Source organism: Zophobas morio, unplaced genomic scaffold (genome assembly GCF_036711695.1).
Source record: "Zophobas morio isolate AGI-343-1 ecotype UQ-CSIRO unplaced genomic scaffold, CSIRO_AGI_Zmor_V1 ptg000329l, whole genome shotgun sequence".
Lineage (NCBI taxonomy): Eukaryota > Metazoa > Arthropoda > Insecta > Coleoptera > Tenebrionidae > Zophobas > Zophobas morio.
Window position 1 is genome coordinate 133682 of NW_026972433.1, and position 16137 is coordinate 149818.

At 26.7% G+C, this 16137-nt stretch overlaps 1 protein-coding gene across 1 annotated transcript; it reads right to left on the reverse strand.

The window, feature by feature from the left end:
* Positions 1 to 1842: 1842 nt before the first annotated feature.
* LOC135120000 (leucine--tRNA ligase, cytoplasmic-like) lies at positions 1843 to 15444 on the reverse strand. Its single transcript, XM_064044356.1, has 35 exons — positions 15391 to 15444; positions 15170 to 15326; positions 15050 to 15117; positions 14932 to 14999; positions 14774 to 14869; positions 14430 to 14516; positions 12319 to 12378; positions 12132 to 12223; positions 11073 to 11185; positions 10895 to 10969; positions 10739 to 10844; positions 10552 to 10629; positions 10379 to 10499; positions 10245 to 10330; positions 9982 to 10093; positions 9749 to 9836; positions 9176 to 9241; positions 8213 to 8297; positions 8041 to 8161; positions 7861 to 7984; positions 7712 to 7809; positions 7596 to 7660; positions 6923 to 7016; positions 6785 to 6854; positions 6640 to 6729; positions 6113 to 6183; positions 5332 to 5450; positions 5158 to 5255; positions 4396 to 4505; positions 4294 to 4345; positions 4178 to 4239; positions 3970 to 4080; positions 3466 to 3573; positions 2030 to 2146; positions 1843 to 1964 (listed from the first exon to the last, which is right to left on the reverse strand). The coding sequence occupies exons 1-35, from the start codon at positions 15425 to 15427 to the stop codon at positions 1872 to 1874; spliced, it is 3198 nt and encodes a 1065-aa protein (XP_063900426.1). The 5' UTR covers positions 15428 to 15444; the 3' UTR covers positions 1843 to 1871.
* Positions 15445 to 16137: the final 693 nt, after the last annotated feature.

Genomic DNA, 16137 nt, shown 5'->3' on the forward strand with positions numbered 1-16137 from the left:
CTGTAGAACCCTAGTAAAAATTGAGTGCTGGCGCTTAAAGGGACTGTTTCGAATGACTTTTCTCTGGTGATACTATTAATTTTTTAAGTAGTACCTTTTATCTAAGCTAGTAGTCAATGAGTAAAATCAGTTGATAAAGATGTTACATTAACAAATAAGTGGTTTACGGCTACTACGGTTTTCTAGCAGCTTGTTACTTGGAAACTATTAATAGTATGGCCATTGGTTTTGTAAAAAAGTTTTATTTTTATAATGACTTGCTTACAAATAAATTAATTGTAAGCTAATAGTTATTCTAGAAGCAAGTATACTTTCCTGTTTTTTGTTTATACAAAAAACGATAGCCCTTTACTCTATTAACGAGACTGATTGCCTGCAACTAGTAAATATGAAAAAAATTCAACATAACTTTTAACCTTTCGTTTTTATGAAAAAGTATGCCTCCAGTATCAGTGCATTTGGTTCATATTATGTTCACAGAGGTCTAAAAATGTTAATTTTCTATTAAAAATGTATTCGTAATGAAAACTTTTTTCCTATCATCTATCAGAGAGAGGCACGCATACTACACGTTAAATCTTACTATTTTTTTTACAGTAGCGCAAATGTTTTCAAATAATTAAGTTATTTCAAAACTTCAAATTTTTTTTATTTTCTCCACATTAAACTAAATTAAAATCTATGATAGGTATTTGTGAAGTAGGCTATACTAATATTACTTCACGGTTATGACGATTAATTTTTGGACCTTGAGTCCTGTAAAAAGTAATTCAGCTATAATGGTATTATGAGTATCTCCAGCAGGGTGCTGGAACTAGTGCGAACGCGCGACATAAAATCCTGTTTGCGCCTCGAACTTACAAAATAGTTAAAATTGTTTAAAAGCAAGAAACTGTACATACGTAAATACTTTATGAAAAGAAATCGAATATAAAAAAAGTTATGGTTACCCATTCCTTAAATACTTGATTGAAAATCCACACTTTAATTACAAAAAAAAAATAACCACGCGAATTGGGGGTTCCATGCGAATAAAGCTACCAGCAGATAAGGCAGAATGTTATGGCCTAAGCTATGATGTTTTGCTCTTCAAAATCTTATAAAAAAAATTCTTTGTAACATGGAAAAATAGCGATGATTCCCATTATATAGGCACTCCAAACTGAAAAAAACCCTAAAAGGTATAAGGAAAGGCCCCTTTTTACAAAATTCTCGTCATCCAACTACAATAAGAAGCTGTGTTTTTATTTACGTGCAGTGTAGTATAAAAAAATACTGGGTTCAACACAGCTTTAAATTTCTATTTTCTAGAAAAATAAAAAAAAAAGGCAACGAGGTAATAACGTAATAAAACTAAATCTTCACCTCTTTATACCCAATTTTGATAATATTTTAAGAATCTTCGAAAGGATTCCCATATAAAATGCTTCGTTAAGAAAAAACATCACCGAGTCACGGAAGAACCCGTAGCCGCTATACGAGGAAGCAAGGATAAATTGTTGTAAAAAAAGCATCACCTAAAGGCCACGTGGTTTTGAAAACATTTGCTTTACTATCACTTGCTAATTCTCTTTTATATACAACTTTAACAGTTTATCAACAAAGTAAATTAACATATTCTAATTTCTTTAATAAAATGTCGCTCAACCCGATATAAGCAAAGAACGAATTATCTAACACTTACAGCACCTTCAACTAATAGCTAATTTGTGTATATATCCTTAGATATTAAAGCTTTATAAGTTTTGTGAAGGGAAGGAGAATTTACGGAAAACTCTGGCTTGTATAAATTTCAAAAAGTTTTACTAAATATTTAATAATAATACAATCTCTTCTATTTATACAATCGATGTCCCCGCACGTTTCACGAATTAATGAAAGACTGGCACTGGTCGCATCGGTTCACATTTTTCAATGATAGACTTATCAACTCCAGGAAGCGGATCACCCAAGGCTACAACTTCCTAAAACACGTAAAAAGTATTATATTAAAAATATAAATATAATATTAATAGTAAAAAAGTCGTACAACATTTTCCAGAGGCAAAGTGCGCTTCAAATAGTCTTTTACAATATTCAAAAACTCATATTCGTCAAAGCACGCTTCCGTGGACAAAACACGTGGCCCCTTTTTCTTGACTTCTTCCTAAAAGAAAAAAAAAACTTTAAAATCTTCTCTAAAATATTAAAAACAAATTAAATACAAAATTCTGCTTGATTATAAATTTCGCTACAATATTAATATAAACTAATCATTTATTTTTACTTTTTGATACGGTTATATAATACATTTTTAATTTAATAATAATTATTGTCCTCTTATTCTTAACTGTGATAAAATAAATTTACTCTCAATAGTGCATAACATTCGATTTTTTATAAAAAGATTTATATATAGTATAATATAATAATAATTTATATATCATACCTTTAAGATGATTAGCACTTTTTTTTTAGTAATAATATTTAGTATTAGTTGTTAGAAATAACCATGTTTTATATGTTGTATTATTAAAAAATCTCTAATTTTTTACTTTCCACATCTCTATATTAAACTGCTAATTAAAACTCATTAATAAACTCAATTTTAAATATTAACATTTATTCTATTTGTTTGAGCTTAAAAGATATTAATGACTATTATATAATATAAAAAATAAACTTTTGAATGTATTAATACAAGCTGTAAGCAATAATTACTTTGTTAATTTTAAAAAAATAATTGCTGAATTATAATATTAAAAAGAAATAAATGAATTTTTATGATATTCACTTTATCAAAAGTAATTCTATACCTGAATTTAACGTGATTATAAATTGTTGTTAAGCAAATTTATAAGAAAAATTGTTAGAGTTATCTTTCCATTGTTTTAATAGATAATTTTAAAGTTTTCTAAAGTTTTATTTAGCAGGTACAAATATTACTTTTGTTTATATTAAAACGAATAAAAGAAATAAAAAACTAAAAATTAAACTATTTTAAGAATAAGGATATACAATTTACAAAGCTTTAGATAATATAGTTATGTCATATAAATTTTTTTCTAAATGTTTTAAAATATTAAAAAAAATAAAATGCATTATAATTATAAATCAGTAACTTGTAACAAAAACCGATCATAATTGTCGCTCTAAAAAAACCAATATTATTGATAGGTTACTTAATTTGGTTTTGTTAAATCGAAATCTAATATTTACCACCATTATACTTCCATAAACATACTTACATTCCGGACGAATGCTAAATACAATCTTCTTAATAATTTGGTAAAGTTTAAAATTTGTAGGCTCAAATAAATAAACAGCTAATAACTTATAAAATAAACTAGTCTCTTTTTCCAATTTATTTCTGGTAGCATTAGCCCATAATATATAACTTCCGACACAAATATTACAATAAATAATGATATAATCAGCCCTATTTTATAATACGGGGAAGCAGATATTACACCAATGCCCAAAGACCTGAGTAAAAGCCACGAGCGGCATCAACTTGGGAAGGAACGGCTTCAGTTCAGAATCACACCTGATCAACTCAAGCATCGCTTTCTTGTTGTTGAAAACTTCAGGGTCCTTATGATTATTATTTTTAAATTAACTTATAACTATTAACGGATGTTAATTTCAGTTAATATTTAATATATATAGTATTTAGTATTTCTTCCTATCCGTACCATTTTGTAGTTATAAACGATATATTTAAAATCAGATATTTCTATTAACAGTAATAATGATTATATATATTTATCAATAGTATATTCATTAATGCATGTTATAAAAGTTTTATAACTAGAATGTAAAATAGTTTAAATAATTATAAAATTTATTAATACAATAGTTATATATTCACTTATGTTATTAATTATTTCATACAAGAATAAATATGCTACCCACTCGTTTATATGTATACACTGCTCACAATATTTATTATTACTTTTTTAATCATATATTTATAATAATGCTAAGTACCTCATGGTAAAGCTTACACATCAAATCAAGAAGTTTTTTTTTTTCATTCTTATACTCTTTTGCAACGTAAATAGTGACTTTCTTAGGAGATATTTTTGTATTGTGTTTCTTCTAAAAAACAATAACATTGAAATCATATTATAATAAAACTGGGGAAAAAAAATATAGACGTTAAGTTTTTATAAAGCAAAAAATAAAACAAATTTACCTTTTGCTCTTGAAGTTCAAGCAGTTTCCCACGAATTTCATTCGCAACATTTTCCAAATGCACTGCAAAAAAGTCATAAAAAAATTTCGACTAATCAAACGTAAAAATAAACGAACCAGTCGCAGTGAATAAATTAATGTCCACCGCTTCCGACGCTGGCCACGTGGTCTACAAAAGTGCTCATCAAGTCACAAAAAGACTGGAAAAAAATAAAATACAGCTAAAACGCTTCCGGGGTGACCAAGAAGCTCCCAACATCTCTCTGACAGGTGCGGACAAAATATGGATAGCATAACAATTTGCGACTCGAGATATTTCCAAATCAGCGCTGCGGAAAATTAAAAATAAATTATAAGGATATTATATATAAAATAAACTTCTCTTAACAATTCTAGAACTCATTAAATAGTAAATAAAAGGCGGTACTCCTACGTTTAATATGTTATAATATACATTTTGCATAAGTAGGATCAGAAAATAGTTAAATTAATAATAGTTATTACTAAAAGTCTAAAACCACAAAAAAATCATAAATGCTTAAGTTAAATAATATAATAAAAAAAATTTTACTTTATTTTGTTTCTGGCGAAAAGAAACATCCTCAACGTACAAGTCACTTACAATTTAAAAACACGTTTTTTTTAAAAAATAGGCGCCGAAATCCACACAAAGTCAAATGCAGCTCTTTGTGTCTTAACCAACCACATACAGCGGAAACACAAGTACATAGTGCTTATTGGTGAATTCCATCAAAAAATTATCTATAAACACCACATGACTATACCAAGTGCCGTAAAAAACATGTGAAAATAGTGTAAAAAATCAAGTGCTTCTAAGTATCTTCTGCTTGTTATGGTACATACATACTTTTATATTATTAAAGTATTATAAAAGTTGTATTTTTAAGACTCAGTACAGCTTAAAAGTAAAAAATATAGCACACGAATAAAGCACGAATAAAAAATGAAAAAACCACGTGCCTCTGTGAAAAGGGATATCGTGCAAAAGTTCTCTGTACAGACTTAAACTATTCTGATATCCAAAAAGGCAATGCTTCAGTGTTTCGTGGTAGAGCATACTTATAAAAAATATATAAAATATAATATTTATAATCATTATCTTATAAACCATCAGTGAAATAAAAAGTGATATACTTTCCGCAAAACTTATCGGCTTCGCGAATATGATAATTCATATAATTATCAAAAAGTTTATCAAAGTAATTGTATTCGTCAGTGCGCATTTTATCAACATTTTTAGCGCTAATCAACTCCTTAAAGTAAAGTTATAGATATGAATGATATAAAAATAAAATGCCTACAAAGATTCGAAATAAAAAATAGTTTATAGTCGTAAAATCTAATGATAATTATAAAGTAAAACCAAATAAATAAGTAAAAATGGCTCAAAAGATCCAATTTACTTGAACGAAACGCTACCAAATAGCAAATAATAATTTATGAGCACTAATACGAGAGCAAACATATTTGTAAATATAAAAAAAGAAATATAAAAATATTATATAGGTAACCAATAACACATATTCTCTTAAAAAAATTATTATAAACTATAAAAACCAATAAAATAAATCATTTAGGTACAGTGAGTTTATATAACCAATCAGACTATGGTAGTTTCTAATAAAAGCCAATAAACACTAAAAAATATCCCCAATGTACTACCAATCAATAAAAAAATGAGTTAAACCAAATAAAAGATAATAAATACATTACAAAACGTTAATATAACTTTTCTATTTAATGTTCGCACTTTTTATTTTGTTAATTATTAATTTCATTTATTATGTTTAAATAATATACATAACTATAGTAAATAGCTGAGTAATACATATCGATATGTAAAGTTCATAAATATATATATATATATATAAAAAATAGATGTGCAGTCTTTTAGAGATGTTTAAAGCATAAAAACCTGGAAGTACTCATAAAAGGCATGAAGTCGGAGAATTAGCTTGGACATAGTAGCATAGTTGATATTCGCGTCTGTTTAGTGGATATCAATATTATTACTACTATTATTGTGGTTGTTTAATGGCACTCATAAAAACACATAATTTCACAGTAAACCAGTATAGATTACAAGTGTGACATCTTTTAGTTTATATGATTACAAATGTTAGTATTGTTTAGTAGCACTCGTAATATATATTTATTTCTTCACAATATATAATTATAAATGATAATTGCTCCGAGGAACATGTAAATACACAAATTAAATATAATTTATAATAACGGTTACTATTTATTATAATTATTGCATTAGTTAAATATTTAATACAATAATTATAAAAATTATGAGAAAAGCATTTTCTACAACTCAATATACAAAAAGTAAAAGATATTTATCTTAACTATACTAAAATTAATATTTAATTAACTAAAAAATTTTCCTATATAATTATTATTTATATATAATTAAAAGTGTTTATTCAAAAACACCGTCGAGCGTGTCGCCGGCGTCTGCAAGGGCCAACCGCGTGGCGTCCGAGCCAAAAGAATTGATAGACTCTTCAAGAGTCAAAAAGTTTCCTTATTGGTAAACGTAAAATAAACACCCAATGAAAAGAAAAATAAACACACTAACCAGTAGATTTAGACATTTTGGCATTATTAAGTTTCAAATGGCCATTGACTCGAATGGCCTTGGGAAAGTACTAACGAAAAAAAACAAGTCGAGTGGTTAATCATAGACTTAAAAATGGTGCAGCAAAAGGGTTGAAACCTTTTGTCCCCACATGGCCTCGTGGGTAAATAAAAAAAAAGATAAATGGTTGTTGATAAGGTCTTTACCGGAAACGCGCAGGCTCACCGGGTACCTTTTTTTTACTCATTATTATTTAATATAAATTTTTTTTGTAATATTCCATAAATATGTTAATTTTAATGTTTTCTTAGACAATAAGTTTTAAGTTTGTATATATAATGAAATTTACTAATAAATATTATTGTAATAAAGACATTCTATTATTATTGATATATTTTTTGAGAATTAAGTTTAAAATATTATTGTTATATTATAATATATAAAATTCTTTTTTTTTAGTATTATAATTTTTTTATTTTTGAGTACTTTTTATTTTATTCACTTTTATAATTGTTTATTATTTTTTCTGCAAATAATAAAAAATTAAAAAAAGTAAAACGTGTAAAAAAACTTTTTTTAAATTTACTTTTAAATAATATTTTATTTATTATAAGTTTTCCAGACATCACTATTAATATTGTATAATTTTTACTTGATGTTATAATGAAACATATATTTTATATACTTTTTATATTTATATTATTATTTTTGACGTTTTGCAATACATTCGATTTTTTGATATTTAAAATTTGCGGCCAGTATCAACAACAATAAAAAATAAAGAAACAAAAACTTCTGCAAACTGCTATACCAGTATTGAAACTCTTGTCGAAGGAGTCGAAGTTTCTCCTCGTGAATATCAGAATCAGTTGGAAGCTAAAAGAGATATAAAAATAATAGAAACATTAATAAATAAATATATAATACCGGTCCTTCCAGGAATATATAATCCCAAGTGCCTTTGGTGAGCTGGTCAGGACGTACACCAATAGGAGAAGGTTTCGAGCCATCGATGTTATCCTCGCCTATTGTAGTTGCTATGGCAACTTGTTTAAGAAAACCAATTAAAATAACACCTTGAAGCAAATGAGCAATCGTGTAATAGGCCATATATATTGTCGAATCAGAAAGCGACTCCACAAGGAACTGTTCATCCCAAGGAATTCTGGTGCCCAAACCGTAGGAACGTGAGCACGCCCACTGCACACAACCCCCAACAATTAAAGAAGGCAAGGAATGTATGTAATATAATGAACTTCGTGCAAATTACTGATTTGCTGCTTGAACTGCGCTAGCGTATCAGACTCATAACAGCGGACGTTTTCTAGGAGTGATAAGACCCGCTCGGTCCAAAGAGCATTCCGATAGTCAACATACCTTATATAATAAAAAAATGATGAAATGCCTATAAAAGATATATAAGTATACCATTGGTCTACCAGTGCCACTACACACGTATCACCTGAACGGGATATGATTGGTTCAGAGGGCTCCGCGTAGGAAAAGGCATAACCTACTCGAAAAGTATAATCGAGTCAATAAAAATTAAAATAAAATTAACACTATAATAATTTCTCAAACTTTACCTTTAGTGTTATTATATCCATCCAAATAATAACATGAAAACGATAGAGTAATAATAGTGATGTATATAATTCTTTATAAGTATATTATAGTATCATATTATCGGGTTCTAATATAACAAAAATAGCAAAATAAAATATTAAGACATACTAGAAGAGTACGCTATGATATATAAGAACTACATAACATAGAAAAATAAAATAAAATGTGTAGATAACTAGAATTATCTGTTTCATTTGTACTTAATTTCTTTAGATTCATAAAATGTTACAGAAATAATAGAAATGACCAATAAAGTAAATATTCAGTTTTTTAATATTGAAAACTTTCCTAAACCATAGTTATTTATGAATATTTCTTCATATATAATAAGAAAATATAAAGAAGAAAATAATATATTACTATAACATGTTTAATTTTATCGTAACTTCTATATTAGATATTTTCTGATGCTTAATATATAGTACGTAATTTGAACTATTATTCTCTTAGTATTTCGTTAACTCCCATAAAAAAATAATTGTTAAATTATAATTATATACAAAACATCATTGCAATTTTAGTGTTGTCTTCACATATAACATGGAAATGTAAATTAGTGTAAGTTTAAATTTCTCAGCATTTTATTATAATAAAAATATATTTATATTTATTCATGGCCTACTATTATTCAATTCCTAAAAATATAAAAATAATCTATAAGTGTTAATAATAGATATAATGTTTTCATATAATACATTTTATGCTTTTCATCGTTTTCTTAATGCTTATTTAACATATATAAATAAGAATTATAATAAAGTAAACCATGTTCAAAGAGAAAAGTTTTGATTTTGGGTTTGGCTTCTTGAACAGGTCGACCAGAATATTCGCCTAAGGTATAATTAAAATAATCCACAATATAAAAAAGAAAAAAGAATAAATATTGCCTATTTTAAAAATAATACTATAAATTAATAAAAACTAGAGTAATATATAGAAATTAGCTATAAAGTTTTTTATTAATAATATTAATAATAAATAATGTAAAAAATAAATAATAACTATGATATAAATATGTATAACTTATCGATTGTTTTACCCTTAACCCCACCCTTTAAAAAAAATATTACGAAGAAAAAAAAACAAATAGCTAATATTTAAAATTAATAACATAAACCAAAACATAGTATAAAAAGGTGTTAAAGATAACAAAACATAATAAATGAAAATATTAATAATAATAGATTTTATAAATAACGTATCATATAAATACGAAATATTACAATTAATAAAAAAATATTTCAAAAAAAAATAATAAACTATATAAAAGGAAGAAAATATTAAATATTAACCTAACCACAAATAAATAATAGTAATAATACATAATATATAGTGTACCAACGAGCAGCACGCCTTCATAAAAGCCTTTAACATACACGTGCTTCTTGCACTCGGCCAGTTTCGCCTGGTCGTTGGGGCCGCCAACCTTTGTAAAAAATTATTGATAAGGAGCCCTCAATACTAATATTTGTACAGTTTTTAATAACGTGGGTAAAAAAAACTCCTTTATTATACTTTATATGATTTTTTAATAGAAGTTTCTATTGTTATTATTATGGTATTCTTATTACTTTATACTTTTGGCAAACGGTAACGGCTGGGAGGTTACCGAGCCCTTCAGTTTTTATTATAGGAACGGGGTCAAAGGGAAGAATCATTGAATCGTGAATATTCCACTTCGATCTAAATAATAATTGTAATAATATAGAAACAGTTTCTTATATAACATAAACTACATCAATAAAAAAACTTCTCATAATAATTTCATAGCAAACACAGTTGATTACTTTATTAACATTAGTATTAATATTATTAATATCCCTATTAAAAAAACCTCCACTCCGGCTTCTGCTTCAAAGTAATAAAGTTGATATAATCATCTGGAGAATCCGAAGGGACCGATATAACAATTCCAGTTCCCTTTAAAAAAGGATGTAGTAATAATTATAAAAGTGACCAAATGATAACCATTGTGCCTATTATAGTTAGCATCGGTAGAGTGTATATCCTTTCATAACAGCTAAGAGGTGCTTTCACAGGTAAGCCCAAAAGTTCTCTTCCAGATATAATGGCCAACTCTTTTATTTTACTTTAATATCTTTTAATGGTTATAATAATAATAAGTAGGAAAAAAAAGGGACCCAAAGCCAGAGGAAGTCTCTAACTGATGCGCTAAATTTCTGCTACAGTGACGGGTACATATGAAAACTTCATTTTTACTATTAATATTGAATAAAAAAATTGAAACAAGAAACGTGAGCAAGTCACTAAAACAAATGAAAAATTAAAATATGAGCTGATCGGATCAAATAGAATCGGGTCCCTGACCTGACTTCGTAGCAACCGTAGTCAATTTCGGGATGGACAAAGCAGTTTGTGATGCCGTACAGCGTCTCTGGTCTTAAGGTGGCTGCAATAAAGTAAACTCTCGGCCCTAAAAGAAAGTTACTTTGTCGTAAATATAATCATAAAGAACACAAGTACCATTAATAAATGAAAGGGGCGCAGGGAGTTTTAGGGCTTCTAGTTTAACACACGTGTACTCGGTAATCTCAACACCTGATAGGAGGAATAAATGTAGAAAAGAGAACCATTAATAATAATAAACAAGTAAAATAATGAAAGCAGAAACCGAGAAACTTGATAAAAAAGGAGTTCCAACCTTCACCGGAAGACCTGTCATGGTCCATACAGGGCTGCCGGTCGAGCGGGGAGTACACGGTGGGGCGCTTCCCAAAAAGGATATATCCGCGCTCCTTCAGAGTAATCATCTGCCTTTTTTTTTTAAAAAAAAAAAAAATATTAAACAGCATTAAAGTATTAATCATTAATCTGCAACTTATATTAATTAGTATAATAGTTTAGCAAAATATAATTATATTATGTATAATTAAGTAATATATCCACTTAACAAAAATGTGTTGGTCTCTTTAATTTTATATATATTATAAACTATATTAAATTTGTATTATAAATGACTTATACCCATACACCCAATGATATACACTATTATAATATTTTCTAAATATTATATTTGAAAAAATTCAAAAACCCTTTTTATTTTAGTATGGTATTATAATACTTTTATTCATATTTGATAAACTACTTATTTATAATATGTTATCACAATTTACATAGTATTATATTATCAAAAATGACATGTATCGAACAGCTTTTACTCACTACTAATTTTATCATAATACCCAAAACTGTTCCTTTTAACAAATATAATATTTTTTCACTATAAATATTATAATACTCTAAATATGATAATTCGTATTTATCACTACTATTCGCTATTAGTAGTGTTAGTTATTAAATAATTTTCATGTTGACAAGAAAATTACTATAAACAATTGTAAATAAAAATCAAGTTCACCAGTAATTATGATTAATGTAACGCAACATTCATACCATGTGTTATTATTTCCTTATAATTATTAACACAAAATATTAATATTTTATAATTATTTAGAGTTAACTTTGATCATTATTGGTATAAAACATAAATTATTATTTAAATTTATGTGAGAGATAAGTACTATATATAAACAATATGAAAAAAATAATCATTCCTCATTTTTCTTGAAAGTTAATGTATAATATTATCAACATCAGTCATTATTTATTAATATTGATATTTACTATTACTTTATTTTAATATTTTTCATTTCTAGTACCACAAATATTTATAATATTTACTCATCATAATAAATATTACCATCGAACGAATGAATCATAATAGGGATTAGCAGGCGTCGTAATAAATGTGCGCCGCCAATCAACGCTTAATCCAAACTTCTTTAAATCTTTCTATTAAAAAGTTTACATAAACATTCAAAATTTTCAAAGCGAGGATTCATAAATTAATAAATAACAAAAATATAAAGTTAATTAGATAAATGCACCACGGCGAGCGGAGAAAAAAAGTACAGCCAATGGAGGGGATCGCTGAAGGCCGCAATTTCCTGAAAAATAGTCAACCAAGGGGGCAAAAGTTAATGAAAAATTATGGATTGCAATTATCAAATTTTTCGTAAATGATACCAAAAGAAAAAATTTAAAAAGCTATAGGTTAATAATTTCCGTATAAAACAGCGTTATAAATTTTAAATATCCAATAAAAGGCTAAGTTATTTATATTTTCTATTTTTAAATAGGTATTATTAGTTTTCTAATAAAAATTTACAATAAAGCTAGAAGTACACTTCATTATCATTTTGTAGTTTCTTTATTTTTACACTTCAATAATAATAATAGCAAAAAAAATATTTATAAATAATAGTCAAAGTTTGATATATTTCCTTATTTTCCAGAATACAGTTTTCAAATTACTTTATAAACGTCTTTTATGTTTAAAAAGAAATAAAAAAGCATAAAAAGCATTGTAATAATAAGAGTATAGTCGAAGTTTTCATTTTCTCATATAATTAACGTGTTTTTATAATAAAAGTAGAAAATAATTATAACTTCTCTTTAAAATTAGTACCTAAAATTAATAAGTTGTTCACTCTACGGTTTTTTTATAACCTAAATTTTTAATATTTAAATAAAAATAGTACACCTCTCTCTTTCCTCTTTCCCCCTCCCCCCCCTTTCCTTGCAAAAAAAAAAAAAAGTTCCACGCATGCGAACGTCTTTGGGGCCCGACTGTATAAAAAAGACCAAAAAAAATTGGGGGGAGAAAGAAGAAAGAAGGGGGAGCCCGTTAGGTGCACAATATATTCAAATTTAATAAGCTATTTCTCTAGTTGCTTATTAAACAATTTTATCATTAATAGTTTTCTAGATTTGCACATATAAGGGTAAAAATGGGTATAATGCTATAAATATAAAGTACAAGTCAAATAGAAAATAAATAACACCTTCGGTCGAGACCTTTTAAATAATTATTATTAGTCTTTTATAATACTTCATAATATTATTAAAGTTTTTAAAATTAATAATAATCACGTTAGAGTTGCAGCATTCATGTATTTTCATATATCTTTCTCCCTTTCATATTATTATACCATTAAAAGTTCTAATTATACTACATAAATAATAAAGTTGTGTTAAGTTTATTTATTAATTTTTTTTTTTAATTTCCCTTATAAATTTTTGACATAGTTAATTTTTCAGATTTTTATTACATAAAGGAAGATGATACTGTCATACGTAGTATAGCAGTAAAAAAAAAAACAAGTCAACGAATATACATGTTTTTATTTTTTTTTTCAGTTTTCATATTATTTCTATATATTAATAAAAAAGATGGAAATATATGTAAATTTTTATAAAATAACTATGAACTTGGATTTCCATTCTCATAATCACTTTTTAAATTATTAATAATTAACTATTTATCAGTAATATATAATAAAGATACAAATAAAAGTCACCGTCTATTAAATATTGTCTTTAGGAAATATATTGTAATAAATATTCTTTAATTTTCTATATATACTATTTACTTTTTTTTTTGTCCACCTGCGAATTGCTGATACAATAAACTATAATCAGTATATCATGTTATTATTAAATCGCTATATAGCACTAATAAAATGGAAGTATATTTTCACTTCGCCTTTTAAAAATTAAAAAACAATATAGATTTTTATATAATTTCAATCATAAAGTTATGCAACATAGGAGGTACTTACTTTATCGTAATAAAAATTTCCTATAAAAAGTTACGTTATTTATAAAATTTAACAAAAACGTTAAAGTGTGTTAAAACTAAATATAAATGTATATAAAGTTTAAGGATTCCTTTAATATTAAAAAAAAACTTTTATTAAAAATTGTAGGGCTGTGAATGTTATAGTTAACAATAATATAAATTTAGAAGTTCTTCTTAATAAGAAAGTATTCAAAACAAAATTAATATGAACTTTTACTCATTAATATTTAGCTTTGTATTTCTGTGTAACTATTTATACAATAAATATAGAAAAAGTGCAACAAATAATATTCTAATACATAAACGGATGAACATATTAAAAAGACCAAATAAACTTTAAAAAGGTTAAAACTTTACCCCATCGGACAGTCCCAAAGACTTCATAATTTCCCATTGAAACTTACTTTTTCCTGCTTTTGCCGCAACTTTGCTGGGTTTGTTCTTCTTTAAAAAAGATTCCTTCAATACAAAGTTCATGACACCAAAATTAAAAAACTTAATAAAATATATTACTAAACTTGATATGTTATTTACTTGAATCAACTTTGGTGATATGGAAGTATTAGTATAAATAAAAACGTATAAATACATAATTTGATATAAAAATCTCAATCAAAAATTAAATTATAAAAAATAGAAAAAGCAAGCCAAGAAAATAAAGCTGTTATGAAAATTTTGAACCAATATAAATTAATTAAAACCTTTTTAGATATGTCATGCACTGAAATTTTCAGTTCGTCCAAAGTATCTATATTAAACTGGGGAGGATTTCCGTAGTTTTCCAATTCCAACTTGATCTGTATTTAGTCATGAATAAGCTTAACATAGTTATAGAAAATCAAATTAAACATAAAAAAACTTTATCAGCGGATGTTTTTATAGGCATCCCGGTACAATGTAGTCCAAAAGGAAAAAGTACGTTTTTACCTGCAAAAATACTAAAATGGTAATTTTATAGTACTTTCACGTTTCGAAACCTTTTAAACGTTCGTATTTAGCTGCAAAATCAGCCTTACAAAGAGTAAACGCATGTCCTAAGTGAAGTCTAAGATAAAATTTAAATAAAAAACTTTTATAAAATATAAACAACTAACTACCTTCCATTCATGTACGGGTACGGAAATGTAACGAAAAAAGTTTCCTGAGAAGTATTAGAAGCAGAAGGCAAAGTAGATTCAAATATTTTATTTTCCTTCCATTTTTTCTGAGCGGATTCCTCTAAACTACGTAAAATATCACGCCTAGGAAAACGTCCTAAACACGTAACGTATATAAGGTTTTAATAGTTAAAATAATAATATAAAAGGTAAGTAAAAACCATTGGGATCCAGTATTTCTAAAGAACTGACAGACATTTTTCCCCTTATTATAATTGTACTAAAATTAGTAGTATAACAAATATCAGCTATGAATCTTCTTGAGAGATGTATCTATTAATTATAAATAATGTAGATATATTTAACAAAGTTCAAGAACAAATAAGCTTTAAATCGTTTATAAATGAAAATTCACTACCAAAAACATAAATCGCCAATTAAAAAAGTAACCTCTCTTTTCAACTAGGAATGAGCCGTCACGTGTTAGAGCACGATTTCAATAAAATAGAATAAATGTTACTAAAAGCTATTAGAATAAATGAGGGCGGAGTTACATACGCAACCATAAATGCCTGAAAAAAGGGGCTCGAATCCACACTTGAAGGGCGCGCATCACTGCTACGACAGCGACCTTAACCTGTTCAATTTCATAGTAAGGTCTTAGAAATGATGATTGCAGTTCCACTCTCGGCTCGTGTGGTATGTTTTTTAGGTCTTGGTAGTTATCGGTTGTAAAAAGACTAATATTAATATCTAATAAAACTTTTTACTCCATCACTATTGGCCTCTCGAGCAATAATTGTTGAGGGGCGAAAGAAGTTTTAAGTGAACTTTGTTTCTAAGCATCTGTTGCAGAAATTTTAGGCAAAAGTTGCATGCGCCCACCGTGTCCTAATAGGCCGGCACCTCTAAACGTAGGGCTACAAAGATTTATCGCGTTGGTTTGTAACTTTTGTAAATGAAAAATT